The 20,069-nt window shown below is 34.3% G+C and overlaps 1 protein-coding gene and 1 pseudogene across 2 annotated transcripts; one reads left to right on the top strand and one right to left on the bottom strand.

Moving 5' to 3' along the window:
* Positions 1–4,126: 4,126 nt before the first annotated feature.
* Positions 4,127–5,375, bottom strand: LOC141812538 (NAC domain-containing protein 22-like). Of its 2 annotated transcripts, none has more exons than XM_074700530.1 (3): positions 5,142–5,375; positions 4,768–5,051; positions 4,127–4,676 (listed from the first exon to the last, which is right to left on the bottom strand). In XM_074700530.1, the coding sequence occupies exons 1-3, from the start codon at positions 5,305–5,307 to the stop codon at positions 4,278–4,280; spliced, it is 849 nt and encodes a 282-aa protein (XP_074556631.1). In that variant the 5' UTR covers positions 5,308–5,375; the 3' UTR covers positions 4,127–4,277. The 2 variants fall into 2 exon arrangements, with proteins under 2 accessions (XP_074556631.1, XP_074556632.1); XM_074700531.1 differs by having other exon boundaries at positions 4,768–5,074; positions 5,142–5,291.
* Positions 5,376–18,086: 12,711 nt separating this feature from the next.
* LOC141812421 (uncharacterized) lies at positions 18,087–18,782 on the top strand (annotated as a pseudogene).
* The last annotated feature ends 1,287 nt before the right edge of the window (positions 18,783–20,069 follow it).

Below are 20,069 nucleotides of genomic sequence, written 5' to 3' on the forward strand. Positions count from 1 at the left end.
TGAAAGACTCAACCCTAACTCCCCGATGGCACGACCATGCCTGGTAGGCACGACCTAATGAATGTGTTGACCTAGAAGAGAGGCATGGTCGTGCCTGATAGGCATAGGCACGGTCGTGCCTGATAGGCACGACCTGAAGCAGCTAAGCCTCTGTTTCTAGGGCACGGCCATGCCTTATAGCCACGACCTAAAAAAGGAGCTTTTTGTTTCTGGAGCACGGGCGTGCCTGGTGGCATGACCTGGAGAAGCTAGTCTTCTAAGATCAAGGCACGCCGTGCCTTGAAGGCACAACCCCCTTCTTGGCTTGTATTGTTCCTTCTTCATTCCGCTTTGTTTCATGCCGATTTCCATCCTGCAAAATGCCAAAGTACGAGAGCAGACCTCCGAACTAGAAATATAGAAAATATACCTAATGCATGAATTAAGGATGCGATAAACATAGAGTATCAACATGAAAATGCATAAAGATGTCTAATAAATAAAGTAAAAAATATATGCATACCCTACACACATCATGCCTCTATACGTATCCAGACGAATACTCACTTTTGGAGAAAGGTGGCTGTGCTAGCAACCTTTGTGGATTTCAGCAAAGAGAAGGAAGAAGAAAGAAAATTAACCACACGAGTTTTTTTTTGCAAGAAAAACTCTTTTATACTCATGCTATGAATACCAAAGGTTTTTAGGCTTTTGATATTCTTTCATCAATGCATGATTAATTCTATTAATCATGCATGATAACTCCCATGCATGTAACTTCCTCTTCTTCATTGCATGATTAATCCACATTAATCATGCATGATGAATCAAAATTCAACTTGATTTAATTTGAGCCTAACTCAAATTCAACTCATGCATGTAACTTTCTCTTCTTTATTGCATGATTAATCCACATTAATCATGCATGATGAATCAAAATCCAACTTGGTTTAATTTGAGTCTAACTCAAATTCAACCAACTTGAGTCTAACTCAAGTCTAGGTCATCCAATGAGCTTAATTGTTCCTTTATTCAAACTAAAATGAACACATCTCCAAATAGAGTGTTATTCGTGTATGACCCAATAGGTTCTTGTAATGTTGACAATGTCTCTAAAACTTATTTTAGAAATATAAGCAATGAATGACATCTAGTAATGTATCATTTCTACCCAAATGACAAGGATGTCGAGATCCTGACATAATCTCTGTGACTATGATAATGTATGATCATGCCCTTCTATCCTCGATATCTAGATTGATCAATGAAGCATAGACCGTGTTTTCCTCTTATCAATCTTTATGTTTCTTGATCCCTAAGTAGATTTACTCAAGCAAATGAGCTCAATATCTCATATTAACTCATTTGAACATGGTCATACATTTCGTGGTCCTACTCTATCAAGAAGCCATAAGATATCACTCCCGTTATATGAGAGAGATAGATCCCATCTACATCACTCACATTCCTCCGCATAATTTGTTACATACCCTGTGATCGCCTTTATAGTCTACTCTGTTACGGGTGACGTTTGACGATACCAAAGTATATAACTCCTTATGTAGAGAACCGTAGTGACTACAGGTCTAAGGACTCTTCATACCAATAGTCACATGAGAAAGTTTATGACATTCATATAACGATTCATGAAACTTTCTCATGGCGAGTCAATTCAGTACACATTCTCTAATGTATATCCATGTGTCAACTCGATATCCCATATCCATAACTTGTGAGATCAAGTTATCTAGTTGACCTACATGCTAGTCTTAACGCATTAATATCGTCCCTGAATATCAATGCTTGACTAGGAATGATTAAGAGTAGTGTTCTCTACATTATCTCACTATCGATTCAAACAATCGATATGATATAAATTAGAACTAACTACTCAAGAACATTATTATACTTAATTATTTGACATAAATACAAAGTAAGTATAATAATCAGAAAATCTTGCCTTTATTAATAATAGAATATGATACAAAAGTTCCTAGTCAATTATCACATAATTGGTTTTAGGGCTACTACTAACAAAGTCTACCTAGGGAAGTGACTAGTCCTAACTGGAGGTTAGGCAAAGAAAAGTTCAAACTGGATGTTTGGCAGATGAGAAGTCTACCTAAGAAAGTGATTAATTCTAACTGGAGGTTAGGCAAGGGAAAGTTCAAACAGAATGTTTGGAAGGTGTGAAGTCTACCTATGGAAGTGACTAGTCCTAATAAGAAGTCAGGTATGGGTAAGCCAGTAGTTTAGACCTACAGGGTAAGACTTAGGTAAGCCTAGTAGGTCAGACAGACTACTGGTAGACTTAGGTTGCTTGCGTGTTTGTATGCTTATTTTGCATGAACCAGGAGGTTGAAGCAAGACGAAGGAAGCATAAGAGGAACACACAGAAGCAGCCAAACCAAACTCGGGATCAACTCAGGTCAAATCCGAGTTGATTGAATCCGGGCGCCTGGATCCAGAAGAATCGACCCAAATAAGACCGAAGAGATCGGATCGAATCGGATCTTAATGAGGCACCCGGAAAGGTCCATATAAGGGGTCTTAGCTTGAATCACCAAGACATAATCTCTCTACATCATACTCTTCATCCAGAGCTGCTGCTCAACGTGAACAACATTCTACTTGTGCAATCGAAGAAGTTCCAGGAGGAGTGCGCTGCGCTCAGAACTTCTAGATCGGCCCGATGAAAGTTTGTTGATTTTCAAGTCTTATTTTCTGTACTTTTACATTTATTATTTGATTGGACTGTAAGACGGGTTTCTCTACTTTCGAATAAGATTCGGAAAGGAGACAACTAGTTGACAGGCGCCTCCCGTACACAGGTCTTGGATGTACTAACCCTAGTGGGTTATGAACCAAGTAAATCCGCGAATTCCTTGTTTATTTACTAATTCTGCTGCTAAGTGCCTTTGATAGTATAAATGAACAAAAAATGAACAAACGAGAAGCGACGCTATTTACCCCCCTCTAGTGCGTCCCAACGATCCTACACGGGTGTCTTCCCGTGTATAAGCCTTGAACGTACTTATCTTGGGAAGCTAGGAACCAAGTAAAAAATTTGTGTGTCCCTGTCTCTTTATCTAATTCCGTTACGAATCTCTGTGATAGAACGAACGAATGAACAACGAGCATTATTTATCCACCTCTAGCACGCGTATCGGTCCTACATGTAGAACCTAACTCATTCCATTGTTATTTATAGGTTGATAGCAAAATTAGGATTTCATTGCTATATATAGAGTATGATCTCCGTAGGATAGGGCATCATGAGATCTCCTCGCTGCACATTGGTGAAAAGTACAGCGTCATCATCCTAATCTCTATAGAAGACTTGCCTTTTGATCTTCTTTTCCTATAAAATCCGGATTTCGTGGACGACGTAGAGACAATAGTGATTCCGCTGTATTCAAGTCATATTTATTTTTTATCATTATATTTCGGTTTGTTAAACTATTTTATTATAATTCTCTTCAGCAAAAGGTGGAATTCACTCCTCCAGCGGCCCTATACAGTCAGTCCCATGATCTTGTGAGGAAGTAAATCGAGAAGCTGCAGTTCGTCACAACGAAGGAGGGCATTGTCTCGGCTTCGCTAATATTCGACCCTTAACCACTTGAACAACTCTAGTAACCAACTCAACTATGCCTTGGGGACTATTTTGGTACAATTCTCAATATAACTAAATCTTGCGCATGTTTTCTTTTATTGAGTTCATAGGTTTTGAATTCTTACTCAGAAAACAAATTTCCATCATGTGAACTAGGTATTGTTATTACACGGATGTAAATAGGTTATCTAGGATTTGGTTACTGAAGCTTTAAGATTTTTGGAGGTACCCAAATCATATTTACTGATTGGCTTAAATCGTGAACCTTACAAAAGGCTTATGATAGGTTGTAAGCGAGTACAAAGACCAGTAAAGTCTAATAGGGTATTTCAGTCGGTTGTATTAGACTTGGCAACTAGAATAGGAAAAAATTCAGTCGGCTAATGGGATCTCTTTTATAAAAATGTTAGGCCAAGTTTAAGTGGCGGAAAGATGCATCGATGCATCCTTAAAACTTAAAAGGGGCAAATGGTGCACGAAAAAAAAAAAAAATTCAAACCCAGGCGATCCCTAAAAGGGGCAATGGTGCCATCTTCTGTTTGAACAAGAGGTAATTCGAGGAACGATACAAATGCCACCATACAAGTGGGAAACTATCCTGGATCATGCCGAATCATACTCAGCAATTCCAGCACGCACTTGTCACAGACGCTGTTGTTGACTAATTATGACAGATGGAGAACTAGTAGTTAAGGATGTTGGCATAATTAGGAGACCAGAGGTCCATCCATGGGCTCCGTAGCTGCGTCAAGAAAGGATCCTGCATCCACTCCAGATCCATCTTCGGGACCTGGAGCTCCGGAAGCATCGTCGGCCTCACAACCGAGGTCGAGGGCAGCGAGGATGATGATGAAGTCACCTCGAAATCTTTCAGCGCCTCTTCTTTCATCTCCTTGACACCGCAACGGAACGGATCCAGCGGGCTCTGCAGCTGGTTGTCTTGGTCGGAGTGGGATGTGTTGTCTGTCGTAGTCATGGATATGTGGGCCGGTGAGGCCTTCACATCCTCCATTTTCGCTCTCTGTTCCAATTCCTTCAGCGATGTAGCTTTCCTGTATACCTTGCACAGGACTATGTCCTCCTGCATTCGTAATTAATACGAGTTAAATCTTTCCTAAAACGAGATCGAAATGGTTCGTGACGGTGTGTGTTAGCTAGTCGATTTCCGTTACCTTGAGAGGCATGTCGCCGGCGCCGGTGCTACTCTCCGGCAGGCGGTACTCGTTCATGACCCAATCTGTCTTGGTGCCGCGCGGGGCACGCCCACGGTAGAAAACTAACGTCTTCTTCACCCCGAGGACGCGCCGAGGCTCGGATGCCCTCCGGATCGGCCGGTCGGACCCCGTGGCTTTCCAGAACCCGCGCTCTGTGGTCCGGTTGGGCCGGCCGCCGTTGCTGCTCCGGCGGTCCCTCGGCACGAAGAAGTACCACTCCCTCTCCCCTATCTTCGCCAAACCTGTTCGGTGATCAAAACATGAACTTCACAAAACAGAAGAAGATTTACTACGTGGCTCTGAATTTGGAAGTCAATTCGAGAATCACGAACCAGGAAGTTCCCATGGTTCATGAAGGTAGATATTGAGAGTGCCGATGATATCGAAGTTGAGCTTCCTGCCATGAGCCATCTGCCTCAGGTAGAAATCCAGCAGCTCCTCCTCCGTGGGGTGAAATCGGAAGCCGGGAAGATCGATCGGGGATTCGCTTCTCTCCATTCTTTCTTTCTTTGTTTCTCGTTGGTGTTGTGCTCTCTTCTTATTGCCGCCTCTTCATGCCGAAGCAGAGAAGAAGGGACTTGCCTTTATATATCCAATTCTTCCATGAATGAGAAAAATAAATTAGTTAATCACGAAAATAAAAAAATAATAAACTGAGATATGGACACCTAACAACCTGTGGCCCACGCGCTGTTGCGTGGGACCCAAGGAGAATTAGAAGACCTTGGAGTCATGCATGATTTATGTTTCAAACTAATTTCCACAAAATATTTTCAAAAGCACGATGGATTTGGTTATTTCAATAACGAAGAAAATCAAAAGAATATTTTTTTTATTATTCCTACGCGCTTCTAGAGCTGTTTTATATAAAAGAACACCGTCTTAGATAGAATTAAATTATACTGAAATAATTTTAACTCAATTTTAATCAAAACAAGATTAGGCAGCTCCAATTTAAAAATATTTTATCTCGGGTTTGGTCAAAATATCTCTAAGCCACTTTCATTTTGACGCAATTATTTCTTACAAAATAACTTCCAAATGCTATTATTTTATATAAAAGAGTTCCAAAGTGTCATTGTTTTATACAAAATAACTTTAAGATGATGATGTTTTATATAAAATAATTTCAAAGTGGATTGTAGAATTAGAGACGATTCTAGCAATTAGAGTTTGAGAAGGTTTTATGCTCCATTTTAAAATAATTCAAGTTAATACGTAAAACTAATAATAATCAAATAAATAAATAAGTAATAGTCAATTCTTTTATTAAATAAATTTAATTATTATGGTGACTTATTCTTTCCACTTGATATTTAGTTGAAGACTCCAAAGATCACAAGATAAATCAAACATAATAACAGGAATTACTTAATTAAGAGAAAAAATAAATAATAAAATAACTACAATGATGAAAGTAAAAGAAAATAGAAGTCTTATCATTTTTTAATGATCTCAACTAGTTTCAATAATAAAAAAAAGATAAAATAAGATATATTCTCGTTAGAGAGGAAGAAGGACTAAGATTGTTGTGGATAGGATAGAAAATAATAAAAGAAAGGGAAGAAGGAGGGTTGTTACTATTGAGAAAAGGAAGAAGAAAAGAGAACTATTTTTGGAGAGAAAAAAATAATTAAGTTACGATTGAGAAGAAAAAATAGGAAGAAGGGAGGAGAAGATCAGAAGAGCACGTAGAAGCTTGCGTGTGAGACGGTGGGAGTGAGATTGCATTCGTGGAAGAGAATAAAGAAAAGAAAGAAAAAATATATATTTTCTTAAAAAATTTCTAACTCATTTTAAATCAATCAAATCAATTTAATTAAATTAAACTTAATTTAACCATAACTTAATTAAATCAAATCTAAATCAACCTCAATTTGGATCAATATATATAATTTTTATCTTCGTGCCTACCTACCTGATGTATTTTATTCTATCCCAATTCGATTTTAATTCAGCACCTTCTTCTTCCATGATCCAATTCGTTTATTTATTTATTTTATTAAAAAAATTCATATTTAATAAAATTTATATAGATAATAATAAAAAAATAATTTGGTTGGATTATAGCTAGGACAGCTTGGGCTTCATATGCAGCTCCATCTTTGCGTAGAAATATATGTTTTGAGTAGAAAATTATAGGAGGTTGTTTTGATAATTTTTAAAAATCTTTTTTTATTTTCAACCTTTTAATTTTTATAAATATTATAGAATAATTATTCTTAGGTTTAGTCGATGGTTTATTTATTTATTTTATTGACAAAAAAAATTCATATTTAATAAAATTTATAAGAAATATGAATTTTTTATATGGTAGCTTTTAATTTTTATAAATATTATAGAATAATTATTCTATTTTAAATTCTATTTTAAATCAAAAATAATTATTTTATGATTATTAATTTTTAATTTATTTTTATTTTCATATAACACATTCGCCTAACTAAGTGAGATGCATCGAATAATCAGGTAAAAAAGTTGATTTATTAAAATTGTTATAATTAGGTTAGTCAGATTGGACAAGCAAGTTGGAGTAGTTAATGCAAATAGGTGGATGATCTAAACGAAAGTAATCAACTCAATCGGTTAAGATTGATCAAGTATATTGGTTGAGTCGATTAGGCCGAATGGATATATTAATTATTTTAATCCATAACTAGTAGAATAGAATATGCCATTAAAATAAATTTTAAAAAATATTTATACAAAACTATTTTTCTAACTAAAGATAATCAAAAACCACTCTCTATGTATTATATTTCACGAATGAATACTCATTACCTATTCATTCTTCATCACAAATGCCTCTAAATATTAAGAGATTTGATCAGCAGTCCATCTGTTTGATCACCTTAGCTTCGTCGTTACATGCACAAGTTAATTTGACTAAGTCAAGAGTAAATGATAGCAATGTGGATATGATATATACACGAGGACAATTATTTTTATAATTAGAAAAAGAATTTTTCTTTTTTCTTTTATGGGAAATTACAGAGTTTGAAAAGGAATATAGATGTCTACTTCATTGCCTTGAATAGCTGAAACAAATAATGGATCGTTGAACCAGGCGAGTCTTGTGTTTGATTCAAGTGCGTCAAGTCAAGATCATATCATGTCATGGAGTCGTCTAATATTTGTGATTCATATTTGTTGAATAGACCATTTCAAACTATCCACTTTATGTTAATACCTAATTACTTATGATTAATCCAATTCCTAATCTACATTTGTTTAAAATTGTTTCCTACTACAAGTCATTTTAAAAGTTCCTTGCATGATAAGTGATTGCTAATTAGGCTCTCAAGAGCAATAAGTTAAAGCTGAAGACTAATCACATATATATGTTGGCAACGGATCGACTCAAAATTAGATACAATATTGAGAATTGAACGAGGAATGAATTTGACCGATTCTTAGTTTAATGCTTGCTTTTATCCGTTAGATTAGGTATTTATTGTCGGTTCCTTGGACTACTCAAAATTAAACATGCTCAACTATTTTTTTTAAAAAAAAAATCAAATCTAATCCAAATATAATTTTATTAGTCTATCAAGATTAAATAACGAAGTAGATTGTATGCTTTAAAAAATATTTTTTACAAAAATAATCTCATTTAATATATTTTATATGGCTAATTAAATCACCTATTGAAAAATGATATATATATATATATATATATATAGCTCTGATATCCTGCCTGACGCCCCCGCGCGACCCCGCTGTGCGACCGCCGGACCTCCCCGCGTTCATCGCCGTTCGTCGCCGTCCGGTCACCGCCGGCCACCATCCCGGGCTCGTTGGAAGCGCAACTCGACGGCGCACACATCGGCACCGGATTCCGGCTAGATTGGGCCGGAATCCGACCGGGATTCCGGCCGAAACAGAGCAGATGCGCTGGTGGCCGATTTCGCCGGAATCCGGCCGGATTCTGGCCGAAATCGGCCGCCAGCGTCTGGCGGTGATTTCGGTCGGAATCCGGCCGGATTCCGGCCGAATCGGGGCCGGACTCCGGCACCCGCCGGACCGCCGGTGAGTTGCGGTTCCAACGGGTCCGGTCCGGCGGCAATCGGTGGTCGGACGACGATGAACGGACGCCGGGAAGCGGCGAAGGTCCGAGGAGAAACACTGTGCAATCGCGATTTTTGGACGGCTGCTGTTGATCGCGATCGGGCGTGGACGGCGTGGATCAATCGCGCATGGGGTCGCGTTTTTTTCGTCGCGCAGTATATCAAATCTATATATATATATATATATATCCAACAAATTTGAAGAATGTAAAACGAATCAGCACATTGTCACTTGACTAATTGCTGGCATGTCGAATGCTGAATTCAACCATTTTACTCGGTCCAACGCTAAGAAATTAGACCAATCAATGCCAAAACTTCAGGTCTAGTCAATCGACTTAACCACAAAGCAATCGAGCCCATCCAAAAATAAACTAAAAAAAAACTCCACCCATAATTAATTAATTTGACCGTTTCAAAAATGCGACTCCTCCTGTTTAATTAATACAATTGACGTTTGGAAAGTGGTTCCAATTGGAGTTCGTGGCAGTAGCCATCAACCCCAATTTCTCATGCCATGACTTCTAAGTCCCCAAAATTTCCAGTGGACTGACCTTAAACTTTCTCCATCAAAGTTGACCACTGATCGCTTGCTTGCAAGTCAATGAATTTGTCCCACTTGCAGAATTATTGTCATGACTCAGCTCATCTTGATTGTCCACGAAGTAAACTTAAAACACACAATTGGACCCACCCTCGATTATATTCTTAATTAGTTTCACACTTTCAATTCCTAAACCTATATCGATATATATGTTCCATCAGTTGAGCAAGACGAAAGCGACAGAGCTAAATGATCAAAGAACACATTATACAGAGCTAAATGTATTGGTGTTCAAGTGGAATTAAGAGAAGGAACTATTGAATGAGAAAATAGAATAGAGCTTTAATTCTTTGAAGCTGAATGGATAGCTTATCGAAATTTATAAGAATAGTTATAATTCCACTTAGTTTTGGGGTTGAGCGTCTTGTTAATTTGTGAAGAGATGTCAATTTCTTAATTGGTAAAAAGAATAGCTAGCCCATTGAATCCAACAAATAGTCTCCTCTCTTCAAGTAGGAAAAGAGCCAGTTTGCCATTGACGAGTCGATTGTTGTTAATTCAAGTCCAGATCCAATCATCGACCAATGGCATCGATGGGCAACCTAAGAACCATGAATTACACAGATGCTGCTCATTGAAGAAGAGCCACAATTTTTCAAAATTGATCAACAGTTGACCATGATTAGTGTTGTCGACCATGCTCATTGTTGTTATATACTATGTACAAATGCATTAAGTGATCATCTATCGAAATTATGTTATTATCTTATATATATTAACTATGTACCTGCCTTATAAAGTTAGTAATATATTAAATGGTAAATGTACATGTATTTCTAGACCACTAAAGTATATTGATTTACAAATGAGATACTCCTCACAGCTGCAAGTCTAAGGATCGATCACTTACATTATTCTTCAAGAAAACTCAACATGATTAAAAAATAGCAAGTGATTTTCGCCAATGATCTAACTATCCTTTAACATTAATATCTCCTACAACTTCTTCAAGTATTATCACACTTGGTGAAATCATATATATGGTTATCCAATAGTTGAAAGATAGTTATACTAGACTTATCACAATGTTAATGTTTAGTCTAAACATTGTTACTTTTAATAGTAGTATATATTTCAATTTATTACTGTTGTCTCGCCTAAACGCTAATGCAATTGTAATATATAAACTTTTGCTACCATTATCAAATCAAATTAGATAATATAATGATTATAGAAGAGTTTTTTTTAAAAAAAATAGTGTCATTAGAATACATCTGAAATATCTGTATAATTGCAGAGATCCCAAACATCTCTGGTGGTGATGAAGACTAACGTTAGTTGCCTGATATATTCAAATTGATCTGGACGTCTACGTACGATGTGAATGCTATACGGTGAGAACACAGATGCCAGAAACATTATATTAGATTTGGCGGCCAAAGTATCAGCATGGATCGTCATGCATCTGCAGTTGCACCCAGGGCATGCAGCAGGAGCACACACATGGAGGGAGGGGTTTAGGGTTTATGGGGTTATGTATACCGCAAATTAAATTGCAAAGTAAGTGATTATTTTACTGCAGGAGATAAAATAAAATTGTATAGCCTACTCGTCGTACGGAGACCTGGTTTCATGTAAAAGTAACAAAGATTTTGTTTTAATTACTGCCATGATTCAAGCACTTCACCACCTCCAGCAATATTATTATATATATATTATTAATATATTCGATCGCTACTGGAGACTTGTTAGTCTTCTCGTTGGTCAGTTCTTGTAGCGTTTTCTTCGTTTACATAATTACATGTCGATGACGTAGTGGCGACAGAAAGGGAGGGTGGTCATTATCCTAGATGCTCAGTGTTGCCCACCTCTACAGAAGGAATAAATAAACAAGTACTTGATGGAAATTTCCACGCGCATATCATCATTGATCATCTTTATGCTAATTTCTTTGAAATTTCCGGTGAATGAGGTGAGGCGGCAGTGGAGGCAAGCTTGCAGTCATCGAAATATAAAGTCAAGCTGTTTGACTTCAAAGTCAACGTCAGACAGACCGACCAACAGAGCTTGAATTTTGACTTTGGTGTTCATTTCACCCATCAATCATACAACAAATTAATGATGCACGTAATTTCAAGCTACTAGATGGTGTGGTTTGCTTTTTCTTTCACTTCTTTTTTAATTAAAAAAATTATGTAGGGAAGTCTTCTACCATGATTCCTTCAAGTTACTAAGCAATTATGTTAATGCAACACAACAGAAGGATAGACATACAATTCTCATCTAGGAAAATTTTGATATCAATTGATGTAGTATAGCAGAGCAAATAAGAATAGGATCCTCACCTAGAGGAAAATTGTCAATTCTCATTAAAAATAAAAAATTACAAACTACATTAACTCAAAACTTGAAGAATGCATGGGATCATAATCCTTTTTTAGTTTGAGGACATGACTTATTTTTTATAAAATAATAAAAAAATTCTATTTTTTAAATAAAAAACAAAATAACTTTTTAAAAAGTTTCAACTAATTATAAAAATTAACAACTCATATAACTTTTAATAAATTAAATTTTTGATTATATCATCCTCCTCATCAATTGAAGAGAACTTGACACCAACAAATGGAAGGGTAGAGCAGTTTTGAAATCAAGATGCCATTTTAGTTGAGTCAAATAGTATTGATTTATTTTTTTGATCATTTTTATGTCAATGTATTTTTTTACATTGTTAAGTGGGAAGGTAGAATAGTAGTAAATCAGAGATGTCTTTTTTGCCGAACCAAATAATTATTGATTTTTTTATTTAATTATTACTTTTTTAATGCTAATATAATTCATTATTTGCATTATTCTCCTCCACTGAGAAACACTAGACACATAATGAGTTGTTGATGTTTTCTTCTTGGATCGTCTTTTCCAAACATAGGGAATAATTACTTTGATAACTCTATATTTTAACTTTGAGATATCTTCTTTTGGTCGTCCTTTCCAACAATTAAGGAAACATCTGAATTTGTTATATGACAAGAGTGATGTCCATATTTTTTGTTGAACTTATATAATATGAAGATAATAACGATGAGGATGCTTCTGCAAAACCTATAACAAAATCAACATATGGAGATAGATGCTTGAACTTCTCCTACTAATTCTTTGGATGCCCCTTCCAATGAGAAAGAAATAAATTCACTTTGTTTCTTTTTTTTTTTTTACATTTTAATTTTGAGATATCTAAAGAATTGAAAAGTGCAATAGGGGGAGGGAGTGAATATCGCTCATAATTTAAAACTTGTATTTTCTTTTCAAATCAAAATGCAATGAAAATAGAGACAAACACACAAATTGTACAAGTTATTTATTGGATTCACAATCCCCCAAGATTGTTACTCCAAAACCTATAATCCGTTAGGTAGATCACTTTCCAAATAGACACCTCTATATCCTCTCCTTTTGAAAACTTTTTGGAGGCAAAGAAGCCAATAAGAGAGAGTACAATAACACTTTATTGTATCTCTTTAGAAATGTAATGAAAGTACAATGAAATAAATGATCAACAACATAGAGATTCAGAACTCAACGAAGGTTGTCAAGAGAAACGGAATATAGACGAGCAGAGCTTTAGTTGCTTGAACACTTGATGATTACTTGAATTGAAATTGTGTTCTGAACCTATGCTTCAAAGTCCTTTTTATAGAACTTTTTCGGTCGACTGATCCAACCATTCGATCGTCCGATCCACAATTTATCCGTCTCGATAGACTAATCTAGATCGATTTTTCGATTGATTGATCTACAGTTCTGGTCGATCGAACATCTTCCATGTCAACATTTTGTCTAGATACATTTGTTGACTAGTTTTTTTCTGGTCTCCCGATTACCATCTAGTCGCTTGATCCTTCCCATGTCAATTTCGTGTTGTTGTCCCTTTGCCACATCAATTTGCCTAGGCTTATCTTCTGCCACGTCATCTCTCCAAACTTTATCTCTTGACACATGTCATCTCATCGATCCATATCCATGCCACATCAACATCCTAGAGCTTATCGAAGCTATGTCACCATAGATGTATTTGCCACATTTGTTTTTTGAGCGAAACTGATGCCACATTGACACAGACTGCCAACTCAGATTTTTTGATCGATCGAACCATTTCTTCGATCGATCAAACCGTCCAATTGATCGCACTTACCTTTTGGTCACTCGTACTTGATTTTCCTATAACACAAAGTTAGCACAATAGAAAATATAATATAATAATTCACGCTTCTAATTATGAGAATTAATACTGTCTAATCTCGACTTCAAAACACGGATTGGTTTCTTAGTCAGACCTAGCTAAAAGGACTACCCCATTTTCAAACTAAAAAACTCCTCACAACCTTCATTCAAAAGGACCTCTCTGAACTTACCCTACTTCCCTACCTACCAAACATTAGATCTAGTTGACCTGTTTAAGCTCTCTCTATTTAGCGTCTGATCCTTTGACTCACTAGAGCTTCCATTGATTCGATGTCAGGTCCTATTGACCCATCAAGTCTGTCCTATCAGATGTTTGATTTGTCAATCCATCTGAACTTTCTCTACTAGTGTCCAGTCCACTTGATCCACTAAAACTTTTCCGTTGCCTAGTATTCGATCCACCTGACCCACTAACACTTTTCTATTAAGTAACCTACACACTTAACACCCATATCATATCTCAAAAGCTTAACTTTAAGCCCTTTGACAACATCAAAAAATAAGTTTAATTATCTGGTATTTCCTGCATCAATAATCTATTCCTTTTTAACGTCTAGCAACTTAGTTTAAAGTTAAAAAAAATTAAAACCAAAATACCCCTTTAAATATTCAAATATTTTCAAACTCTCCCCTTGAAGTTTTGAAAAGATTACCCATCAAAATTTTCCACTAGTTTCAAACTAAAACATTTTCAAAATTTAACTCTAAACCTATATTCTCCTGTTTTGATACACATCGAAATGGAGATAAAAATATTTTATAGACAATTAAGCTTTGAAAAATAACCTAAATTTTCAAGATAATTTTTGAAAACTAGTTTTAAAATAATTTTGAACAAATAATTTTTCAAAATATTCAAAGTAATTAAAAATATCTTTGAAAATAATTTGAAAAAGGATGTTAAAATAATTTTCAAACTAATTTTCAACACAAATTTTCAAAGTTATTTCAAAATAATTTTAGGAAAAAATATCTTTGATTATAATTTTCAAGATAATTTTCAAAGAGAATTTTTAATGAATGAACCGTATAAATGTATATAAGTTGGACATGTGAATGCATTAATAAACTGCGTGTAAAAATGGAAAAGTGAATGCATTATGTAAGACTCTAAGCATTTATAATAAGCAAGGAATGTAGAAAATATGTTAATTAAAATAAGCATCTAAATATAACTAATATTCCAAGCATAGTTTTAACCAAACATTCATAAGTTTAACATTGAAATACCAAACATAGAGTCATACAAGCTTGAAAATTAAACATGCATAGTTAACACTTGAAAACAATATTAAAAAAAAATGTCGTTCGATTGATCGCAAGAAAATTTTGAAAATATAATAAAAATAATAATTCATCTAAATTAATCCTTAACAAAATGTCCAACCCTTATTTTTTAACTCAAATGATATCAATTAATCATTAAGTCTAATTAAAAGTTAATCACCATAGTAATCAATTTTGGTTTAGACACCTTAGTTCATTTTGATGCACTAATCTATATCTAGAACTAGGATTTAATCATAACATCTCACGCTCATATAACTCAATACATAAACAGTTAATCCTAAGTATTTGTGAAATGCAAAGATTGTCTAAATATAAGTGCATGAAATCTGATAATACCTAGGCTAGGCTAGTTCCATTTTTAAATAATACAATATTATGTAATAATAGTAGTGCAAATCCTACTCTACTAAACTTATACTCGGCTGATACCAAATGTATGAACATATTTAATATTTGAACAAAATTAAAATAAATTAATAATTTTATTATTCTTACACCTCACTCATTGAGTGTTCAATACATGGTAGTATTTATGAGTTTTGTGAGATATTTTTTAAATTTTACTTGATTAATTTAATATTAATTTGGGAAGGATGTTTAACCTTGGGATAGATTCAAATTTAAATTTGACTTTGGATTAGTCAAGTGAGCATTTCTTAAGCCAGCTTCTAGATTGTGGCAAGGCACAGGACAAAGCCAATAAAAGAAATAAACACCCAAACTAACTTAATACAAAATCTTAGTTTAACTAATTTAAAATATGATGAGTTAGCTTCAGCTAATTTCATTTAGCTAGGTGCATCAGGTACGATAAGTTTTATCCAGCCTAGACATGCACTTAGTTCAAGCTTCCCTAATATACTATCAGCTCACCTCGTCCTTGTAGGATCAAGTGTGTGATAGAAGGGGGATTGAATATCGCACTTCATATGCATTCGAAATTCATTCAAAAGCAAAGTTGTGTAGCAGAAAGTAACAACAGAATAAAATGAGACATAATGGTTTTATTAGTTCGCAGCCTCGTGGCTACTACTCCAAAGCATGTAGTTAGTTTGACTGCTTTCAATGGGCAATCACTATTAACCTTCTTCTCAAAAGAGAAGAAGGCTTCTTTCTTTTACAATGATGGGGTTTGGTAATAATCTTACCAACCCTTAGAGTAATTAAGTAATAGAAGAATGATTATAGAGAGAAATGCAACTAATGAAGTATTACCAAATGCTAGACTCGTTTGAGCTCGTAGCGGCATTGTTGCATCATTGAAGCTTGAGTGCAAAGTTTTTAGAGCGAGACGAGAGTATGAGGCAGTAGCAAAAGTTGTCCTTTGAAGCTGCTGGTTGAAGCCTATCTTAAAGATCATTCTGTGTGCTTAGATCCTTTCCGGGTGGCTCTGGGTTAACCTGATCTGATCTGACATTGTTGTTCTTTGTCCATCTATGGGTGCTTGGAACCCTTCCAGGCCCTTGGAATGCTGATATGGTCAGAACTGGATGAAATTTTATTTGACTGCGAATTATCCTTGTCTGGCTGCTTGGAATCCTTTCGATAGCTTGGAATCCATTGTTTTGGCCAGATTCTGATCTTGTGTTCCTACACTATAGAGTTAGCACAACAAGTAGAATTATTATGATTAATAGCTTTTCAAGCTCTTCGATCTTAACTTCAGGTCTCTCGTGAAGCCTTTAGTTGGACTAATGTCTACTGTTCTCTTTCAGAAAGTGTGTTCTTACAACTTCACTCGAGAGAGTTTATCTAGTGTCAAACCTTGGTCCACCCAACCTGTTTGGTCTTTTGCTTAACTTGATCTTGACCCTTGGGACTTTTTGCTAGACCTTCCGTTCTTAACCCGTCTAGACTTCCTGTCTAGTGTTCTCAACCCCTAGGGATTCATGCCCGATGTCATCGATCTGCCAAGACTTCCTTACCTAGGCTCAACTTAGGACTTTACTTTGCCTAACCTCCAGTTAGGTCTTTTCTGATTGTGCTACCTGCACACTAGATCAAGCCATGTTAGATCACAACATAACCTTAACTTTAAACCTTTTGCCATTTTCAAAATATAAGTTCAACTATCTAATACTTCTTGCACCAACAATCTCCTTTTTTTTTATTATGACAACTTAATTTAAAGATAAGTTAAAAGAAAAAAAAGACTTTGGTTTAAAGTTAAGCACAAGTTTTAAACAACTTAGTATTTTGTATAAGTTTTAAAGAACTTAACCAAACTTTCAGCTCCTTTAATCCGATCTCGCCCCCTTAACATTATTCGGGATGTCTTGAAACAACTCCCTTTAATTCGATCTCTCCCCCTTAACAACTCTTAAAACTCTTAACTTTAAAAATCTTTTATGTCAACTTCACCTTTTACATTCTCTCCTCCTTTGGCATATATCAAAAAACAATAGAGGTTTGAGCGTAGCTAATAATTGTTTAAGTCCAAAATCAAATAATTATTCAATCAAAGTTTATTTTTAATTTTCAAAAATATTTATTAATTAAAAAATAAAATTTCAAAAATATTTAATAAGTTGAAACCAAGTAATGAAAAAGAATTTTCTAAATATATATAAAAAACAATTTTAAGTTAAAAAATTTTTAATACAATATTTGATTTAATTTTTTTCAACAAATACTAGCTGATTATCATAAGATAGCAGCATTCACTAAGTTAATCAAGTTACGTGCAAATTTCTAACTAGTTATTTACTATAAAAGATCACTCAACTTGATTAATTTAAATTTAATTTTTTAGCTCAGATTTATGTGCAAGTAGCACCATTCAATCAAACCTGAATTTTGATATTGACAAAGGGTCAAAATTAAAGTTACGATGAATCACGGATTCATCGCCAAATTACGATGAATCCATGATTCATCGTAAAAATGGCGACGAATCCATGATTCGTCGCCAAAAATGGCAACGACTTTTGTGACAAAAATAATTTTAGCAATGATTTTAGTGACGAAATTTATACGTTGCTAACTCCACAACTAAATTATTTTTATGGCAAAATTCATCATTAATTGGCGATAAAATAGTATTTTATCATAAAATTTAATGTTAATTAGCGATAAAAATTATTTGTCACTAAAATTCTTTGCTAATAAACTATTTTTTATGGTGCACATTTATCCTAATAATTTATACATCTCATAAAGTTATTAAATTTTTATATTTAGATATAAATTCAATGTATCTCATTTGTTCTATTTTATATTGATATATATTATGTATGATTGTAGAAAAAGGATTTGGGATGAAAAGTGGATGAAATTGAGATTTTTGAACGAATGCATAAAAGAAAACAAGGTACTAGAGAGTTTATGGATAACCAATCAGCTTATAAACTAATGTAATATGGACATGAACAATATAAAAAGAGACAAAATATTGATGATCACTCTACTTAGCCTTCATTTAATCTCAAATCATGGTGTGATGTGGTGGGCGACCCATGTAAGGGAAGGGTATATGGATTTGGACACAATCAATACTTTAGAAGATCATACAATGGAAGTTCCAATGAAATGTGCTCCAATGAGAAGAACAAAGAATTATCTCAAGAAATTAAAGACATGTGTGCTACTAGCAAGAGGATGGAGGAAGAAATTATTGAAAACAAAAATAAATTGGAACTCGTTATCATAGAAAATAGACAGAGGGAAGAAAATTTTATCGATGAAGATAGACAAAGAGAAGAAAATCTCAAGAAGATGGCTCATAAAATGATTCAAGAGGCGGGATATACAAAATTATTTATATCCAGGAGAATTTGGTCCCCATGAGTGTCTTGATAGATGAAATAAAGATTAAATTACTTTATCTTTGATTAATAGTTAAATATATTTGGATGATGTGAATATTTATTTATTTCGATGTTAATAGTATGATACTTTTGCATTAGAAATTAATTATTTTAAATATTTTTAGTTTGGTTGAAATGTGTGATTATTTTTTTTTATAAAGTATTGTGTAGATAAGAAATGTAAAAATAAAATTAATTTAAATTTAGTGATAAATTTAAAAATAAAATTATATATAGATTTATAAATAAAATTATAAGTAGATTTATAAATAGATTAAAATCATATTTGATTGTTATTTGAGATAGATTATTGACAGATTTAAAATAAAATTTGAGATAGAATTTATATATGAATTTATAAATAATATTATAAATAAATTTATAAACATATTTAAATTATATTTATTATGTAATTAAGACAGACTATGATTGATTCAAAACAAAAATAGAAATAGAATTTATATTGAAAATCAATTTCATTTGATCAAATTAAAAGCATATTAATAAATAGTTTTTCAATCCATTTTTGAAATTAGAGATGGAATATATCTATCTTAAGATTAACTATAGGGCTTTCACTAATGGATTTTTTAAAATGAAATATTTTATCTCAAATATTTTTTAGAGATGGAAAAAGAACTTTTAGAGATGAAATTTTTCATCTCTGAAGCCCTATATTCTTATAGTGATAGTGAAGAAGTCTATGTAGATCATGGCTGACCTGATATTTAGTGATTTGAAGTCCAATGGGGAGTTGGTAAGGGCGAAGTCTAAATGGATCGAGGTTGACCAAACATTGGGCATGAGGGAAATCCTAGCAGGTCATGAGAACCAGATGTTAGATACAAGAAAAGTGAAGTCCTAACATGTTAAGGTTAATCAGATGTTAGACATGAGACGGGAAGTTCTGACAGTTCAAGGTTGACCGGATGCTAGACAATAAGGAAGTCTCGATAGGTTAAGGTTAATTGGATGCTAAGCAACCAAAAGTCCCAACAGATCAAGGTTGATCGGATGGTAGGCAAAGAAAGTCCTAGTAGGGTAAGTTCAATTAGATACTAGGTGTGGATAACGTCTTAGTAAGTCAGGGTTGACTTGTATCAATCATATAAAGAAGTTTCAGAGACATAACCTTTAGTATAAAGGTATTTGGCATGAACAAAATTTTTCAGCATTGTAAACAGTGTTTAGGGTTTGATATAGTGTTTAGGGTTTATTATAGTGTTGAGATTTGTTATGGTGTTTTGGGTTTGCTATTGTGTTCAAGGTTAGGGTTTCTACTACATTGTTTCTGCTACAGTAATAACCGAT

Source organism: Curcuma longa, chromosome 19 (assembly GCF_044706935.1).
Source record: "Curcuma longa cultivar G26 ecotype Majalengka, Jawa Barat chromosome 19, ITB_CL_G26_1.1, whole genome shotgun sequence".
In the NCBI taxonomy this organism is placed as follows: Eukaryota; Viridiplantae; Streptophyta; class Magnoliopsida; order Zingiberales; family Zingiberaceae; genus Curcuma; species Curcuma longa.